This window comes from Nanorana parkeri, unplaced genomic scaffold (genome assembly GCF_000935625.1).
Source record: "Nanorana parkeri isolate BGI_ZX_2015 unplaced genomic scaffold, ASM93562v1 scaffold1223, whole genome shotgun sequence".
Taxonomy (NCBI): domain Eukaryota; kingdom Metazoa; phylum Chordata; class Amphibia; order Anura; family Dicroglossidae; genus Nanorana; species Nanorana parkeri.
The window spans coordinates 199,149-218,253 of NW_017307491.1; the positions used below are offsets into that span (position 1 = coordinate 199,149).

The window sequence follows — 19,105 nt, forward strand, 5'->3', positions numbered from 1 at the left end:
GGCGAAACGCGTTGGATCAACTTGAATATGCAAGCCGTGGAAACAGTCAAACTGATTAAACATACAAGAGTCTTCAAAGATCAATATGGAGAATATTAAATTCTGAATATTGGTATCTGTATGTAATTTGGCTGCATAAGAAGGAATGATAAAAACCCAGATAGGATACACAATTTAAGTCTTTTCATGAATTGGTATTATGCTGTATTTAGGGTACTTATGTCATAATAAACTACATGTTTTTTTCCAAATCTCCAAAACCTTGCAATGGCTTGTGGCTCTTTAAACCCCATTTCTCCTTTTCTTTCTTTTGTATATTTAATCGTATTTTGAGGGGGTGAGGCACTTTCAGAACCAAAGGAAGCAAATTCCTAAAAACAAAAATGGCACCTGGTAACAGTTCTCAGCCAAACTTGCGCTGAAAACTGAAAAATGGCTACAATAGAAAAAAACATGAGAATGCCTAAACATTTTTAATTGCAACAATTTCCTGCGCAAAGTGGTGCATTATCTGACAAATGCAGGGGTGCCAATATATATATATATATATATATACACACACACACACACACACACACACACACACATATATTATTTCTTCCATGTATTTATTTATTTTCTTTATTATATGGTCACCTAGACAAAGGACCACAGTGTCTTCAAAATATCAGTGTTTAATATTTTTTGCTGCACAAGCTATATTGTTATATCAAAAAAGATCTCAGTAAAGATTTGAGATCTGTTACCAGGTGTGTTGGCCATTTTTGCTTTTAGGGCCAGTTAACACCACAAAGTCTACTTTCCAGAGCGTTCAGCCTCTGGAACCCACTGGATCACAAGACGGCCTGCTCCATGCGTTCAGAGGCGGGAGGGGGCGTGGCGGTGCATTGAAGTCAATGGCAATGCAGTTACACCCCCCACCCGCAGTGCGATCGCCCACACCCGGAACGCAGACACATTAGTGGCCCATTATCTGGTCCATTTCGATCTCCAAAAATAGTGCTTACAGCATTTTTGCAGATTGCACTGGACCGGAACACAGGCACTAATGTACCTGTGTTCTGGGTGCGGGCGATTGCACTGTGGGCGGGGGCGTGGCTGCGGTGCCATTGACTTCAATGCACCACCACACCCCCTCCTGCCCCTCAACGCAGGGAGCCGGCCGGCTTGCATCCCAGTGCGTTCCAGAGGCTAAACACTCTGGAATGCAGCCTTTGTGGTGTGAACCAGCCCTTAGCAATTGAAACCTGGCAGGTTTTAACATTTCCCCAATCTATCCAAAACTAAAAAAAAAAAAGTTGGAGCTTTAAATATACTTAACTATGTTGCAACAGCTGATATTTTATTAACATTCAGTATCAAACTATATGTATATTTTTCTTTCAGTATAAATACAGGCTAAAATTTACATCTTTGTATATAAACAACCTACCTTTTTTGGGATGGCTGCATCAGTACTGACACTTTATCATCAAAAAACTTCTTCATTGCAAAACGATCAAGAGCTTGGTCAGCCCTAAGAGGAAAAAAAACCCACAATAATTACATAAGAATATGAAGTATACCTTTCAGATAGAACTACTAGAGTCACAAGGAATCTAAGCAGTGATTATTAGTCTATCATATAAAGCAAGCTGTCTGCAGTCTAACTATAAAAAGGGGGCTTGTATTTACAATTGGTGAATAATTAATCCTTACAAAGAGCATAGATATAAAAGAGGAACTTAAAGAAAAAAAAGGTTGGGAAGAACAGTGAAAGACTTAAATGCCGAAAAAAGCAGGAAAGGCATAAAGGGACAGCTAGGCAATCATTGTCTGTGAAAAAAACCCATTAAATATTTTAGGCAAAGCGTAAAGCAGGAGCCATTAGTCTGTACTGACTGATTTTTATCTTATCTTGATTCAAATATGCTGAAACTTTGATATCAATAGATGCTTCCCTAGGATTTTAGGCAAGTTTGAAACAACATTAATTATGGTAATATGACTTAAAAAAAAAAGCAGTTTGATAAAATGAGCTCAAGAACATTGAAATAAATAGGGATGTTCCAGGGTGTGGAGATTTAAAAAAAACAAAACTACTACTTGCCCAAATACTAAATTGGGGGACTCAATCTACTTGTCCTGATAACCAAATAACCCAAACCCTATTTAACTGTGCTAAGAAGTGCTTCTCTTCGGAGTCCTCGCAATTTGCGAGTAAAATTCAAAATATATAGTGCAGGGCTGCGCTGGATGGCAGTATGGGGTACAGATAGCACACCCGTACCAGCGGAGGGGAAGGACCCTTTGCTGAAAGGCAGGGCTGCAACGAACAATTATTTTCATAATCGATTAGTTGGTCAATAGTTTTTTCGATTAATGGAATAAAAACAATGAAATACAATCTTTTATTTAAAATACACAAATTGAATTTTACAAACAAAATTTCAGAATAAAACTGCATGCACAATTTTTTGTAATTGCACGGCATCGCAGTACCGTGCTTTCTAGTGGTGATCACACTGCGGGCGTGTTTGGGGTGCCATTAAAATGAATGGCACCGCATCGCACAGCAGAATTAAAATGAATGGCACCGCATCCCACAGCAGAATTTGTCGGGCCAAAACCATAACCTTATCCCACCTTTTAAAAAAAAATTGTAATAATTGTATTGTAAGCACATAACGCTTGAATAGCTTCAGCCAGGGAATGACAGCTGCCAGTGGCAAGATTCCGCAGTCGGCAGCTGAATGTAAATACAGCAGGTAATGGGCACCAACCAGCCAACTAAATCAATAATGAGAATAGTTGACAACTATTTTCATTATCGTTTAATCGATTAGTTGGTTGCAGCTCTACTGCACGATAAATATACATACACACTATATTACCAAAAGTATTAGGACGCCTGCCTTTACACGCACATAAACTCTAATGGCATTCCAGTCTCAGTCCGTAGGTTTCAATATTGAGTTGGCCCACCCTTTGCAGCTATAACAGCTTCAACTTTTCTGGGAAGGCTGTCCACAAGGTTTAGGAGTGTGTCTATGGGAATGTTTGACCATTCTTCCGGAAGCGCATTTGTGAGGTCAGGTACTGATGTTGGACGAGAAGGCCTGGCTTGCAGTCTCCGCGCTAATTCATCCCAAAAGGTGTTCTATCGGGTTGAGGTCAGGACTCTGTGCAGGCCAGTCAATTTCCTCCACCCCAAACTCCCTCATCCATGTCTTTATGGACCTTGCTTTGTGCACTGGTGCGCCGTCATGTTGGAACAGGAAGGGGTCATCCTCAATCTCTTCCCACAAAGTTGGGAGCATAACATTGTCCAACATGTCTTGGTATGCTGATGCCTTAAGAGGAACTAAGGGGCCAAACCCAACCCCTGCAAAAACAACCTCACACCATAATCCCCCCCTCCACCAAACTTTAGACTTGGCACAATGCAGTCAGGCAAGTACCGTTCTCCTGGCAACCGCCAAACCCAGACACGTCCATCGGATTGTCAAACAGAGAAGCATGATTCGTCACTCCAAAAAAAGTCTCCACTTCTCTAGAGTCCGGTGGCGGCGTGCTTTAAACCATTGCATCCGACGCTTTGCATTGCACTTGGTGATGTAAGGCTTGGATGCAGCTGCTCGGCCATGGAAACCCATTCCATGAAGCTCTCTACGCACTGTTGTTGTGCCAATCTGAAGGCCACATGAAGATTGGGGGTTTGTAGCTATTGACTCTGCAGACAATTGGTGACTTCTGCACACTGCGCTTCAGCATGCGCTGACCCCACTCTGTCATTTGCTGTTGTTCCCAGTTGCTTCCACTTTGTTATAATATCACTAACAGTTGACCGTAGTAGCAAGGAAATTTCCCGTATAGACTTATTACATAGGTGGCAACCTATCACGGTACCATGCTTGAATTCACTGAGCTCCTAAGAGCAACCCATTCTTTCACAAATGTTTGTAGAAGCAGTCTGCATGCCTAGGTGCTTAATTTTATACACTTGTGCCATGGAGGTGATTGGAACACCTGAATCCAATGATTTGGAGGGGTGCCCCAATACTTTTGGCAATATAGTGTATCCATTCAGCTAGTGGTCTTTAACATCAGGGCTGTGGAATTCCTATCGCTCAGAGGATAGGAATTATAGCTGCACCCAAGATGTGTAGTTCAAGGGTGTCGGGCGGGGTTTTCTCCTTCATTTGGCCATGCTTCCAAAATGTAGAATCAACACAGCGCTGAATATTAACTAAATGAATATAAAACAAAAAGTGATTAAATGTGTTTGCTTGAATAAATAATAAGTACATTTAGCAAGGAATAAAATTAATTATTCCAAAAAATGATTGAAGCAAATTAAGAATCGATCAAAAATTAAATGTAATAAAGTAAAAAAAGAATTAAATATCGCATGTACGATTAACAACGTAATCCATAAAAATGACACAAATGTGAAAGCAGTGATATAAACCCTCAAGGATTATTCAATATCATATATTTAGGAAAACACTATATTTCACTGTTGGGTTTATAACACTGCTTTCACATTTAGTGTGTCATTTTTATGGATTACGTTGCTAATCGTACATGCAATATTTAATAATTTTTTCACTTTATTACTCACATCGAATTTTTGATCGCTTAATTAATTTTCTTAAATAATTTTTTGGATTAATTTTATTCCTTGTTAAATGTATTTATTTATTCAAGCAAACACATGTATTCACTTTTTGTTTTATATTATTTAGTTAATATTCAGCACTGTTGATTTTATCAAGATTTGCTGAAGCTTTCAGCTACTTTTACATAGCAGCTTAGTAGTAGTTTTTTTATTGATTTAGAGTTATTTCCTTAAGCGCAGATTATTGTTAAATTATTCCTAAATGTAGAGTGCTACTGTACAGCTGCCTAGCTCACTTGTAAGCAGCCTGTTACAGCAATAGATTTAAATTTAAAAAAAACTGGAGTAATTTTGGAAAATGGAATTACTGCTAAATTCTGGCCCCCTCTCCCCCCGCAATATATTTATCTTTCAGTAGGGCTGCAACAACTAAATCGATTTAATCGATAATGAGAATCGTTGTCAATTGCTGCCGCCATTCTACTCCACTATTTTCCCCCTTTCTGGGAGGCGCTGAATGCAGCAGTCTGTGTCCCCTTCCCTCCCTGCCTCTATCAGCAGAGACAATGGGACAGGTAGGGGATACAGACCGCTGCAGCAGGCAGGGCGCTCCTGTGTGATAACAACCAAAAATGGCAAGTCCCTGGCTTATTTGGGATCATCAAGCTCAGGAACATCCAGACTCTCCATCCATCAGAAATGTCCTGACTTCTTTCCTCAGTTCATAGAACCTCTTCTGCTGATAAATAATGCAATGCAAAAGAAATAGCAGGATCTGCATTTTCTTCTTCTAGTTTTCTTTGTGTTAGCGCCACTAGGCCATTTTTTCCCCCCAGTCATTGATGGGGCACCATCTGTGGTTATTCCAACCAGTCTATCCCAAGGCAGGTCAGCACAATCAATTATATCACAGAGTTGCTGAAATATGTTGCGGTCTGTAGTCTTTCCCTGAATTGCAATAAAACTGAGCAACTGTTCAGTCAGTTCAAAATGGCCATTAATTCCTCTGACAAATACAGCGAGCTGAGCAGTGTAATTTATGTCAGAACTCTCAAGAGCCAATTAATAAAAACAGAACTTTGTAGCTTTTTTTTGCACAGCTGCTCATAAATATTATTTGACAAATCACTGATCCTCTCTGCCACTGTTTTTGCTAAGCTGATGTTTCTGAATAAAATTGCCTTCTCAGGGCAAAGTATATCGGCCACCTTTACCATACAATCTTTAAGAAACTGACCTTCAGTAAATGGCTTTCCTGCTTTTGCAACCTGGTCCCTCACCACATAGCTAGCCTCAACTCCTGTATCGCATTGCTATTTTGCCCACTTGAAGAGGTTTGGCGGCATGTGCAGGCCTTTCTGAAGCTGGGCAATTTTCCTCTGCCTTTATTATCCTTGCATACTGATCTGCATGTTTAGCAGTATAATGCTGCTTAAGATTATAATCTTTAAGAACAGCAACTCATTGCATATTAGGCAAGTAGCACTCTTATTAAACTCCACAAATGAACAATTGAAATTTCCTTTGCTCAGCATCAACTTTTCCTTTCGATTTTTATGCTGACATTAGAGTATTACAGGGTCAACGAAAGTTGTCTTTTGCCAGTGGCGGAACTGCCAGGGTCGCAGAGGTCGCATGTGTGACCGGGCCCTGGCGTTCTGCCACTTAGAGGGGGCCCAGAAAGGAAGAAGGGGCCCTGGCGCTGGTGTTCCGGCAGTGGCATAACAACCGGGGGGGGGGCGATGGGGGAGGCCCCGAGCACAAAGACAGACGGACAGGCGGGAGGAGGTTGCGCTGGCCGCTGGGCAGTGAACACAGGCACATAATGGGGCAGCACTGCGGCCTCGGCCACGAGGACCCAGCAGCCGATAATACAGAGAGACCCGCCTCGATGTTCCGGCCACTGTCCCCCACGCTAGTTTTTGTTTTTCCAGCTTGCTCAAGCTTCCTCCAGCTGCGAGAACAAGAAGACCGTGACAGCTGAGGTAAGTACTTGCCATTATAGATTATTGAATAGATCATGGCTGAATTTGAAAGTTTCAAGTTCAACTTTATTCTATTCCATGTTCTATAATGGCATTGTATTACTAGAAAACTACAAGTCGGCAGTTCAGCTGAGACTTGTGGTTCCCTGTATGATAGAAGGCTGTTTTGATTACTGTCCTCATGAAATACTAGTAATACAATGTCATTATAGAAACATAGAAGAGAATATAGTTGAACCTGAAAATTACTGTACTATAATGGCTTTGTATTACTAGTATTTTCATGAGGAAAGTAATTAAAAGAGCCTTCTATCATGCAGGTAACTACAAGTCCCTGTATGCACTCACTGCCCCTGTACACCTCTCACATATCAACCAGGGAACTACTGCAGGGGACTTATGGGACTTGCATGCTGGAACTTGAAGTTCCCGGATTGATGTGGAAGGGTTTACAGGGACAATGAAGGCATGCTGGTTGTAGTTGAACTATAAGTCCCAGCATGCCTTGATTGTTATACCCCCGTGGTCGCATGTGCAACCAGGCACTGGCGTTCTGCTACATGGGGGGCCTGGAAAGGAAGAAGAGGGCCCCAGCCCAGTAGCTGCCGAGGCACTGACATTGCCTCCTGGGACTTCAGCTCCCAGGTGGCCAATGCTCCGCAGCAGGGGGGGGGCCTTCATGGCTTCTAGCACCGGGGCCCTGAGGTTTCTTAGTTACTTCTCTGTCTTTTGCCAAATGTATTTGTCTGTTTTCCCTTCCTCTTTTTCACAGCACTTTGTACTTCATCTACAGAAATAATTAAACAGACAAATAGATATAACTGTATTCTCCATTGAACAGATCCCATCTCACTGATGTGTGTCATATGTGTAATCTCTCACACACACACCACATTGCAGTGTAATATGTGCATGTAACCTAGCAAAGAGAGACAGCCAGGAAAAAGAGAAATAGCGAGGAGAGAGTGAAGAGACAGCCAGTCGAGAGAGCGAGGAGAGAGCAAGGAGAGACAGCCAGTTGAGAGAGCGAGGGGAGACTGCCAAAAAAAGAGAAAGAAACTGTAGTGAGACAGCCAGGAGAAAGAGAGTGAGGAGAGACAGGGAGGAGAGACAGCCAAGAGAGAATGAAGAGACAGCCAGTCGAGAGAACGAGGAGAGAGCAAGGGGAGACTGCCAGGAAAAATAAACTGTGGTGAGGCAGCCAGGAAAAAGAGAGGGAGGAGAGACAGGGAAAAGAGACAGCCAGAAGAGAGCATGAGACATTTATACATGCGGTAAGGAATCAATCACTCTCCCTGGACGCAATGATTGTGCATCCAGGGAGAGTGATTCCTAACCGCATGTAATAATATCACATACCACTACTTGCGGTTTGCAGGCGATTACATGCAACTTCTGTTACCTGATCATTAACTTGAATGAGTGACAGCTGTCACTTGTAAACGCCACATCAGGGATTCCTGGTGCAGGAAAACGCAAGTTTCTGATGCAGGAATCCTGAATCGCACCTAAACCTACAGATATGAATGTGGCCTTCTTGTGTATTTTGGTGTCTGTAGTACCAAACCGGATATAGTTACATTTTATTTTAAAGTATGAAATTTGGCAAGCAGCCCCCATGAGAGAAAAAAATTTGTTGAGCCGCCCCCGAGTGAATTGAGTTTGAGACCCCTGACTTACCTGATTCCAGCTCGTGCAGAGGTCTCCCCACTCCCCCTTTGCAAGAGTAAGATTTTTCAATATTGCTCATATATAGCACAAAAACTGGAGACACAATGGGGGGAATTTATCAAAGCAATTGCGAGTGTTTGAACTTGCACGGAATATATTTGCACCAGATTTATCAAGCTAGTGTAATGTTGTTGATAAATGAGGTTTAATAGATTCCAAGAAAGAAGACAGGCGATCTTCTAATACAAGCGATCGAGCGTCTATAGAGACGCTCGATCGCTATAGGTACCTCGGCTTATAATATAGTGAGAGTGTTAGATCGGCAGCGGGTGTGTGTGCCCCCCTGGATGGGTTCACATCACAGAAATTAGCCACCGCAAAAAAAGGATTGCTTCGGGTGAAACGCACAAAACAGTTTATTCATAACTAGCTACAAGAAAAGTTGAGCAAAAACAAACAAAACATGAAAATAAATCCTGGCCTGTTGGCCACTTACTATACACACGCTATCCCTCACTACCCATTAGGTGCAACCTTGTGCTGCCCCTAGCACCTATCTCCCTATTACATCAACTGCCACACAGGCTGTGTCTCACCACACAAGATTTGTTTTCCCTTTTTCACCACACAGGTCAGCAGAAAGCTCCCCAGTCTCTTCAGGTATTAAACTGGTTCCAGGGTGGAGCCAATCTCTGAGCATTCTGGGAGTTCTTATAGAGGCCCTAATGAGCCAGCTTACTTCAGCTGGGCTCATTACCTCTACCATTCCAGCCTCCCACCACTCCCTCTGGTGGAAAAAATCTGCATACATCCTGAATCTTGGACACGCATATATGCCATTCTGGATACACCCAGGTGATTTTACCTGCCTGCTGAACAGTACAAAAAAAAATGCATTAGTGAGAAGGCATAAAAGGAATTTTAAGTAATTCCATATTTTATAAGTGGGTCTACCACTTTTGCAAAATACATCAGTTGTCAAAATATTTTCTAACTCACCCTAGGGAAACATTGGTAAAGTGCATATATGATGCTATCACAACTCCAATTCTTCCTTTTCCACCCTACAAGAAATGACACAAAAATAAATAATGTTGTAGCAATAACAGAAGTTTATTGGTGGAGGCAAGCTCATTGTCTTCCTGTTTCAATCACTTAAAAGGCATCCAAACCTAAAAACAAATTTAGGGCGCTACACGTGATTCGGCTCTACAGCCGCTTAGATCACTTGTACAAAATGAGCATTGCCTGCTGAAAAGAAAGATACCAAGATCATGGCTGCTACTGTATATACTGTATAACCACTTCAGGACCAGGATTTATATATACGTACGGCAGTCTTTAACTCAATGTCTTGGTTAAAGTGTATTTTTACTTTTACAGTCAAAATTGAGAAAAACCCCCATTATATGTTTGTCATCTATTCCTATTCACACAGTATATCTAAAAATAATTTAAAAAAATGCTTCCTACCTTTTAGATATCTCTTTATTTCAGTAACAGGAAACTTTGAACAGAAAGACTTAGGAAATGCTAAGTTCCCCCTCATTAACATACAATGGGGGGAATTTATCAGAACTGGAGCAGACAAAATCTGGAGCAGCTGTGCATGGCAACCAGTCAGCTTCTCTTTCATTTTCAAATCTAAACTGAACAAACTAAACAGAGAAGCTGATTGTCACGGGCAACTGATACAGATTTTGTCTGCTACTGATTTGATAAATACCTCTCAATGTCTTCAGGATTTAACCCTTTGTTAGTACAGAAAGTCCTACTCATATAGTTTACAAGCCAGCCCGGTAAAAACGAGATTAACTCTTTGAAACTAAACTCCCCTAAAAGCCCCCACCCAGATAGTAAGAAGTAAGCAGGATTTCTCAGTCCTGGAGGTAGCACAAAGATTGTATACATAAAAAAAGGTGAGCTACAATTTTTTCCCCCCTAAACTATGCTATGTGTTTGGGCGCGTTTAACAAATAAAATTGGTGTTATCCCAATTTGGCTGCAAAAGTGAAAATACACTTTAAAAGTCATGGCTGCATCAATTTTCATTTTTCAGGTTAAGAACATTTTCAGCAAGTACAGAAAATACCTGTTGAGCTTGCTAGAAATGCAGGGTCTCTCCCTGTGAGCCAAAGTAAACAAAAACATCTTTATCTTTCTTGTGTAAACTGCTTGTCCCATCAATTCACCATGTAATAGAGACAAACAAAGGCAGACATGTTTGAAGTCCAGCCTGTGTGACAACCATGGCTCCTTCCATAGGTGCAGCAGAGAAATTAGTGTAGAAACAAAGGGACAGAAAGTGTTATTTGCAGGATCACCATCACACTTTTGCTTTTGGGTTTAGATACGCTTTAACATCACTAAATAAACACTTTTATTTACATGACAGAGTATATCAAGCAAACCAAATATGCAATACTTCATATATACAGTTGTGTGAAAAAGTGTTGGCCCCCTTCCTGATTTTTCTTTGTTTTGCACGTTTGTCACACTTTAATGTTTTAGATCATCAAACAAATTTAAATATTAGGTCAAAGATAACACAACATGCAGTTTTTAAAGGAAGGTTTCTATTAAGGGAAAACAAAATCCAAACCCACATGGCCCTGTGTAAAAAAAGTGTTAAAACATAACTTAAAGGTGCCCATACACCTTACGATTAGCTTTTCGTCCAATGATCGAACTGTCGTCCGATTTTCGTAAGACGGCCCCATCCTGCCCTGATTATCGCAAGGTTCAATCAGCGGTAGTTTAAAAAAAACACCTGGACGACTTGCGGTAATTGACCGCAATTATTTTTGTTTGCGCAGTGTTAATCGTACGACTTATGACGGACGGAAACGCCACCAACCATGCGAACATCGTACGATCGACCAAAGTTTTCAAAACATGCTTGACCGTCAAAAGTCGTACGATTGTACAGTACTATTGGTCGGGCACTCTATTCACACGTTATGATTGTCGTACGAAAAGTCTGTCGCATACGATTATCGTACGATAATCGTAAGGTGTATGGGCACCTTAACTCTGGTTTATCACACCTGAGTTCAATTTCTCTAGCCACACCCAGGCCTGATTACTGCCACACCTGTTCCCAATCAAGAAATCACTTAAATAAAGCTGGACACAGACCTAAGGTAATTAAAAAAAAGTACGATCTGCCCATTTTGGACAGGCTGATCGTACCTGCGATAATCGCAAGCCCGCCCCGCTGAGGGGCGGGCTTCCAATGACCGCAATGCTGAACGGGCAGTGTGCGCTAGCGCACACCGGCCCGTGCGGCATTTATCTTACGAACATGCCACGCACCAGCCGACAATCGTACGATTCTCGGCAGGTTTTCGAACATGTTCCCAAGATAAAAGTCGTGCGACCGTACAGTAAAAACGGTTGCACGCCTTCCACACACCTTGCGATAATCGTACGATCGCGGGATTTCCCGCGATTATCACAAGGTGTGTGGGCACCTTAAGACTTGACTGACAAAGTGAAGTAGAGCAAAAGATCCTCAAAAGCTACACATCATGCCGAGAACCAAAGAAATCCAGGAACAAATGAGAAAGAAAGTAATTGAGATCTATCAGTCTGGAAAAAGTTATAAAGCCATTTCTAAAGCTTTGGGACTCCAGCGAACCACAGTAAGAGCCATTACCTACAAATGGCGAAAACATGGAACAGTGGTGAACCTTCCCAGGAGTGGGCGGCCAACCAAAATGGCCCCAAGAGCGCAGCGACGACTCATCCAAGAGGTCACAAAAGACCCCACAACAACATCCAAAGAACTGCAGACCTCACTTGCCTCAGTTCAGGTCAGTGTTCATAACTCCACCATAAGAAAGAGACTGGGCAAAAATGGCCTGCATGGCAGAGTTCCAAGACGAAAACTACTGCTGAGCAAAAAGAACATAAAAGCTCGTCTGCGTTATGCCAGAAAACATCTTGATGATCCCCAAGACTTTTGGGAAAATACTCTGTGGACTGACGAGACAAACGTTGAACTTTTTGGAAGGTGTATGTCCCATTACATCTGTCGTAAGAGTAACACCGCATTTCAGAAAAAGAACATCATACCAACAGTAAAATATGGTGGTGGTACTGTGATGGTCTGGGGCTGTTTTGCTGCTTCAGGACCTGGAAGACTTGCTGTGATAAATGGAACCATGAATTCTGCTGTCTACCAAAAAACCTGAAGCATAATGTGCGGCCATCTGTTGGCGACCTCAAGCTGAAGCAAACTTGGGTTCTGCAGCAGGACAATGATCCAAAACACACCAGCAAGTCCACCTCGGAATGGCTGAAGAAAAGCAAAATGAAGATTGGGAGTGGCCTAGTCAAAGTCCTGACCTGAATCCTATTGAGATGCTGTGGCATGACCTTAAAAAGGTGGATCATGCTCGAAAACCTTCCAATGTAGCTGAATTACAACAATTCTGCAAAGATGAGTGGACCTAAATTCCTGCATAGCGCTGTAGCAGACTCATTGCAAGTTATCACAAACGCTTGATTGCAGTTCTTGCTGCTAAGGGTGGCCCAACCAGTTATTAGGTTTAGGGGGCAAACACTTTTTCACACAGGGCCATGTGGGTTTGGATTTTTGTTTTCCCTTAATAATAAAAACCTTACTTTAAAAACTGCATGTTGTGTTTACTGGTGTTTATCTTTGACTAATATTTAAATTTGTTTGATGATCTGAAACATTAAAGTGTGACAAACGTGCAAAACAATGAAAAATCAGGAAGGGAGCCAACACTTTTTCACACAACTATTTTTCTTTTTGCGGTCAGATCTTTCACTACGTTGCGGCCAGTGCTTGTTTTTGTTTTCTTAAAATTGGTTCAATAACTCTTATTTGTAATAAACATGTTATTTCAATGCACACATATGAAAATGTTAAAGTAATAAAGCTACTTTTCTTTAAATTGAAACAAACGTCAAAATGTATTCAACCACGACAGATAATACATTTATTATTGTGAAACTAGATACAGTATAAGAGAATGGTGCTGGGAACTCCCAGCTTGTGGCTCTGGGGTGTTAAAACACAATTTATGTGCATTTATATACGCATTTTAATTTGAGTGGCCATTTTTTTGTTTTAATTTAATAAAGTGTTTTATAAAAGACAGAATCTGCAAAGATGAGTGGACCTAAATTCCTGCATAGCGCTGTAGCAGACTCATTGCAAGTTATCACAAACGCTTGATTGCAGTTCTTGCTGCTAAGGGTGGCCCAACCAGTTATTAGGTTTAGGGGGCAAACACTTTTTCACACAGGGCCATGTGGGTTTGGATTTTTGTTTTCCCTTAATAATAAAAACCTTACTTTAAAAACTGCATGTTGTGTTTACTGGTGTTTATCTTTGACTAATATTTAAATTTGTTTGATGATCTGAAACATTAAAGTGTGACAAACGTGCAAAACAATGAAAAATCAGGAAGGGAGCCAACACTTTTTCACACAACTATTTTTCTTTTTGCGGTCAGATCTTTCACTACGTTGCGGCCAGTGCTTGTTTTTGTTTTCTTAAAATTGGTTCAATAACTCTTATTTGTAATAAACATGTTATTTCAATGCACACATATGAAAATGTTAAAGTAATAAAGCTACTTTTCTTTAAATTGAAACAAACGTCAAAATGTATTCAACCACGACAGATAATACATTTATTATTGTGAAACTAGATACAGTATAAGAGAATGGTGCTGGGAACTCCCAGCTTGTGGCTCTGGGGTGTTAAAACACAATTTATGTGCATTTATATACGCATTTTAATTTGAGTGGCCATTTTTTTGTTTTAATTTAATAAAGTGTTTTATAAAAGACAGAGGGCACTATGGTTCTGGTATATGTTCTTTTTTCAAGCAACACTCTTCTAAATGGATTGTACCACCAACCACCAGAGGAACATGTGATGTTTTAATATTTTACAAAGAGACCATTATAAGCTTTTCTCTATATGTCGATGATCTGCTCCTTTTTACAGAAATTGTTTTTATTGAAAGATTTTGCACATAAACATCCTTGTAGGATACATAAACAGAGAACACAAACAACAAGAGATAAAACATCTATCTCACATTCCTTGGGCAATTAACATTCAGCAGAACAGTGAACGAAGTATAAAAGGGTGTATGCCCCTGCATAGGATCGTGGGATACGTAGTGAACAGCAATCTGGGGGCTAGGTACCCACAAGCGTGGAGGGCCCAAGGAGCCACAAACAACACCTGACAGCAGACAAAACATGAAAGAAGGCGGAAAAGGGAAATACAGATCTCATCAGCCTGCACAGCTCCACTGTGCACTCCGACACTGAGGGCACGACTGAGGAGTTCCAATAACGGGGAATCAAAGTGCGGACAGCAATGATTTCTTTACTTTAGAGATGGAACCCGGAAAGATGGATAGCAGCGCCATTTTAGGTGTGATGATGACTTCGTTAGAGACCACTCGTGAGTAAACATGTGAGACGGTTTGCCAAAAGGGCAGAAGCATGGGGCAGCTCCACCAGATGTGCGTCAGTGTACCTATCTCAGCCTGACATCTCCAACAGGTGTCCGGGTTTAGTGAGCTAATTTTATGCATCCTGACCGGTGATCTGTACCACCTGGTCAACAATTTGAAATTCCGTTCCTGTGCATAGGAGGACATACTGAGTTTATGCGTAAAGCACAAACTTTTGCGTCGATCATCTTCTGAAAGGACGATCCCCAGTTGATGATCTGCTCCTTTATAGCTGTCAGCCACATGTTAGTTTGCCATCTTTGTTTGCAGAGTTTGCCTGTTTTAGCGACCTGAGTAGCTTTAAACTGAATGTACAGAAAACAGAGGCCCTGAACATTTTTCTTACTACTTCAGATCTTTCCACCCTCCTGCGAAATTTTCCTTTTTAGTAGAAATCCCAATGTATTCTGTACCTAGGAGTTTGTATTCCCTCTAAATTATCATACTTAATGTAACTATATTCCAATGTTAAACCTGCTTCGTAAAGACCTCGAGGGATGGACTTCATTACGCATTTTGTGGTTTCGGTAAGCTGCATGTCCTTAAAATGGACATCCTACCTAAGCTGCTTTAATTATTCTAAATGATTCCGATCAACCAGTCTAATTGTTTCTCCCTAATGTTGCGCTCCTCATGCATCCGATCCATTTGGAGGGGGGGCCTTTCGTGCCTCCGTTACCGTATCCTTTGTAGATACAAATCTTTTGGTGTATTAGATCACCGAGGTCGGTAGTTGTGGAACAATCGATGTAGCCGTTAGACCTACGCTCCATTCCGTGGTTGCCTTCCTCGTCTATCCGATATGCTGGTCTTTTGCCTTTGACTCTTTAAAGGTCTGTTCTCTGCTATAATTTGTCCTCCTGCCCTGGCCCCATGATAACGTTAATTGACAATCCGTCTCTACCCATAGGTATCCGAGATGGGTATTTGGGGGGTTATGAACGTTCTCACTGGCCCCATGCTAAAGACTTTGTGGATGCTACTACAGGGCAGTTTAAATACCTGACTACCGAACCTCCTGGTCGCGGTAATTGGCTGATGTCGGCAAAACTATCTGCTTTGCTAAAACTTTGCGGACTCTGGGCTCACTCGTTAGATCTCTTACGGCGTTTGAGCAGCTGTGTGTGCAATCTGATCTCTCCCATCATACAGACTCTATTTATAAGCTTCTTTCTACCGGGGGAAACCGTTGGTCTGCACAGATTTGGCATAGAGATTTAGGTAAACATCTCTCTGCAGAGGAATGGGATTCCTATTTTCATAATACTCACAGTCATCCATGTCCTGTTATACACAAGAGAAACATTATAAAATGTTATCTTGTTGGTATAGAGATCCCGTATCTCTGTTGGAGATATGAGAGAGAGAGAGAGAGAGAGAGAGAGAGAGGGGAACTTACCTGCACATTTGTTGGAACTATCCTTTGCTTCAGCTTTTTTGGCAAACATTTTATGAGATTGGCTCTGAGCTCCATGGTAGGATTATTGCACCCTCTCCAGAAATTGGCCTTTAGTAGATTTTCCCGGGATCCGGAAAGGGGCAGAAACGCTCTATTCTCCATTTTATTTTTTCAGCTGCTCCTCACATTATTCCTTTTTTATGGAAGACTACAGTGGTTCCATCCCATTCCCATTGGGTTAATATTATGAATGACATTATGCACATAGAAGAGATATTGGCCGTTGCAGCTGACCGATATGAGGCTTTTTATGCGCTCTGGGCTGTATGAATACATTTTTCTACCTCTAGTCACTCTCAGAAACTGTTTATAAACCAATCTTGGCCTCCACTTATTGTGCTGTTGCTTACACTCCCAAAGGGCACACTACATGTTTTTCTCTCTTCTCCCCTAGGGACCCCCACTCTGATTCTCTTGTACTTTCCTTTTCTTTTCCTTTTTCTGGCATTCTTTTCTTTCCTCTCTCCCTCTTTCCCCCTTTTCTGGATCCTCAGGTTTTAAATGATTCGATAGGCTTGCTCTTCTGCGTTCTGTTGAGTAATTTTTGTGTGTGGACTAATTGGTCTCAGAGCTCGATCCCATTACAGGTTATGGAAGTTTTTGCTGTTGCAGTTTTCATCCAATATTGATTGAGTTATCACCCAGAGGAGAAAGGGCTATTGTTTTCGTTCTGTATGGTACTGTCTTGACTCGTCTGTAAAAGTTGTTTTAAATAAACACAGATTTAACACTAATATTTTACAAAGAATTGTTGTTTTACTTGGAGCACATAACATCATTCACCATTTTTGGAACCGATTATACAGCACCCACATGAACTGGTTGGTCTATTTGGATGCTATTTAGAATTTTGGAATAGTTTGCACAATACTAAGGTTTCATTATTGATATATTCACTGATACCTTAGAAAGTATATCATTCTCATGGTTATATGGTTGTTATCACTAATTGTTATTTCACTATTTGTTTAGTTTTTCTGGCTGCTATTGGTGATAGTGCCACAATGTTTACAATTTGTTAATACCATACAAAGTATATATCATTCACATGGCTACAACGTTATCATTAATTGCTTTTTCACTGATTCATTTAGTTTCTTTGGTTGCTACTGGTGATAGCAACACAGCGTTTATGGTCTTTATTTTCTAAAAGTAAAGATCACTTAACTTTATAAAGGTGCTGAGAAAAACCTGGAATCAGCCATGTTGCCTGCTACAGGTAAGTACCCAAATTCTAGAAGTCCCTCCCGTGATAAGACTACAATCTCCCTACAAATAAGTAAACTAAACGTGAGATTGTAGTCTATAACGGGAGCGAGCTTGGAGCGGTGGCTACTTTACGCACACACAGGGATCATGGGGAACAAAATTAGCCACCCTTCAGAAGGAAGGTCAGTGTCAGTATGAAGAAAGCGATGATTTGAGGACCTAGAGCCGAGTTATACACACATAAAAAAACATTATAGTTAATAGTTAAAGTACTTGAATGTATTTTTAAGGTTTAATTCCTGAGTTTGTCACTTTAAAGCAAATTTCCACCTTTGCGGAGGTATTTTTAAAAAAACATGCCAGCAATGTACAATGAGTGAACATAAAGCAGGCATATGCAGTTGCTGTATATGAACACAGAAACTTGTTTTTGTCCTTTTCATCTCCTCGTGGCTCGTTTTGAACTGGCCACCTCTGTACTTTGTAAGCGGACTGTGTAAATCAACACTTTCTCTCTGAGTGCTCTCCCCCTATTCACTAGTATTCATAGTGGCAACCCCCCCTGGACAAAGTATTTTGATCTGGAAAAGCAGAATTGGTGTGCAGTTATCCTGTTATAACTTACAGGGAGGGGGTCAGCTGCTTTACAATCTGACCCCAGTGTTAGACTGAGTTTTCCTGTGGAGAAAATGTAGGACTCATGCCTACTATAAAGTCCATCAAAAATTAGGAAACCCAGAAAAGCAAGTCATGAAAATGTACAAACATATACATCATTACTGCACCTCTACATTGCCACAAAAAAATGCTCATCACTTACAAAGGTGGAAATGGGCTTTAATATATGTATTTAGCAACGTGATTTTAGCAGGGAATATAAGGGAACGGGATGACACCTGCATGTAGGAAGTCTTATGATGAACCGCGTAGAGGAGACGGAGCACATGCTGACATCACATATACTTGAGCACAATGGACACAGAGAGCTATGAGGTCTGCTCTGAGGAGTAGAATTGTACTGAAATGAGCGTGCAAGCCATTTAAGGCTGTTTATGATTTGTGAATGTATTTCTTAACTATTTTAATAAAACTTTTATTACATGCTTCACCATCTGTGGCTTCTGTGGTTTCCTCTTTTTATGAGCTACTAGAGGAAAGATCGGAGCCATAAGGAAATTGAATAGGCGAGTAAAAAGGAGTAATGATTTTTGCTGTTTGGAGCACTGACAAAGCCGGGATAACGTGGAGACTGGTGCTTGATGAGGAGTAATAGCAAGAAATACTAGCCTTGTATGACTTAATCATAATCATAGTTTTTAGTGGTCAACACCTTCCAGTGAGTCTATCCAATTTTGTTCATGGCACGAAGGATATCTGGAGTTTTTTGGTGGAAAACACAGTGGACTGAGATTGCACAATAGCTATTTGTTATTGCACTATAATGTTATGTCACTAGCACAAATGGATGCAATACACTTTGCATTTTGTATTTGCACACACTTGTTCAGCATCTTCACAGTTTGTTCGTTTTTCAACAAGTATATTTGTCTATGTTTATATAGTTACGTATTTAATTGGTTCTTTATGAAATGTGCTTAATGATAGTATTTTTTACTATTTTAATACATGTACATAATTTATGTTTACATATTTATGTATTGGGGGGGGGGGG

The 19,105-nt window shown here is 40.9% G+C and overlaps 1 protein-coding gene across 1 annotated transcript in view; it reads right to left on the reverse strand.

Moving 5' to 3' along the window:
- The window catches only part of LOC108797077 (tensin-3-like), a 143,105-nt gene that overhangs the window by 46,429 nt on the left and 77,571 nt on the right, over positions 1 to 19,105 (reverse strand). Inside the window, exons 5-6 of the mRNA XM_018568643.1 lie at positions 9,256 to 9,320; positions 1,433 to 1,516 (exon numbers count right to left, since the gene is read on the reverse strand). Of these exons, the coding sequence (XP_018424145.1) occupies positions 1,433 to 1,516; positions 9,256 to 9,320 (149 nt within the window). The remainder of the gene's footprint in view (positions 1 to 1,432; positions 1,517 to 9,255; positions 9,321 to 19,105) is intronic.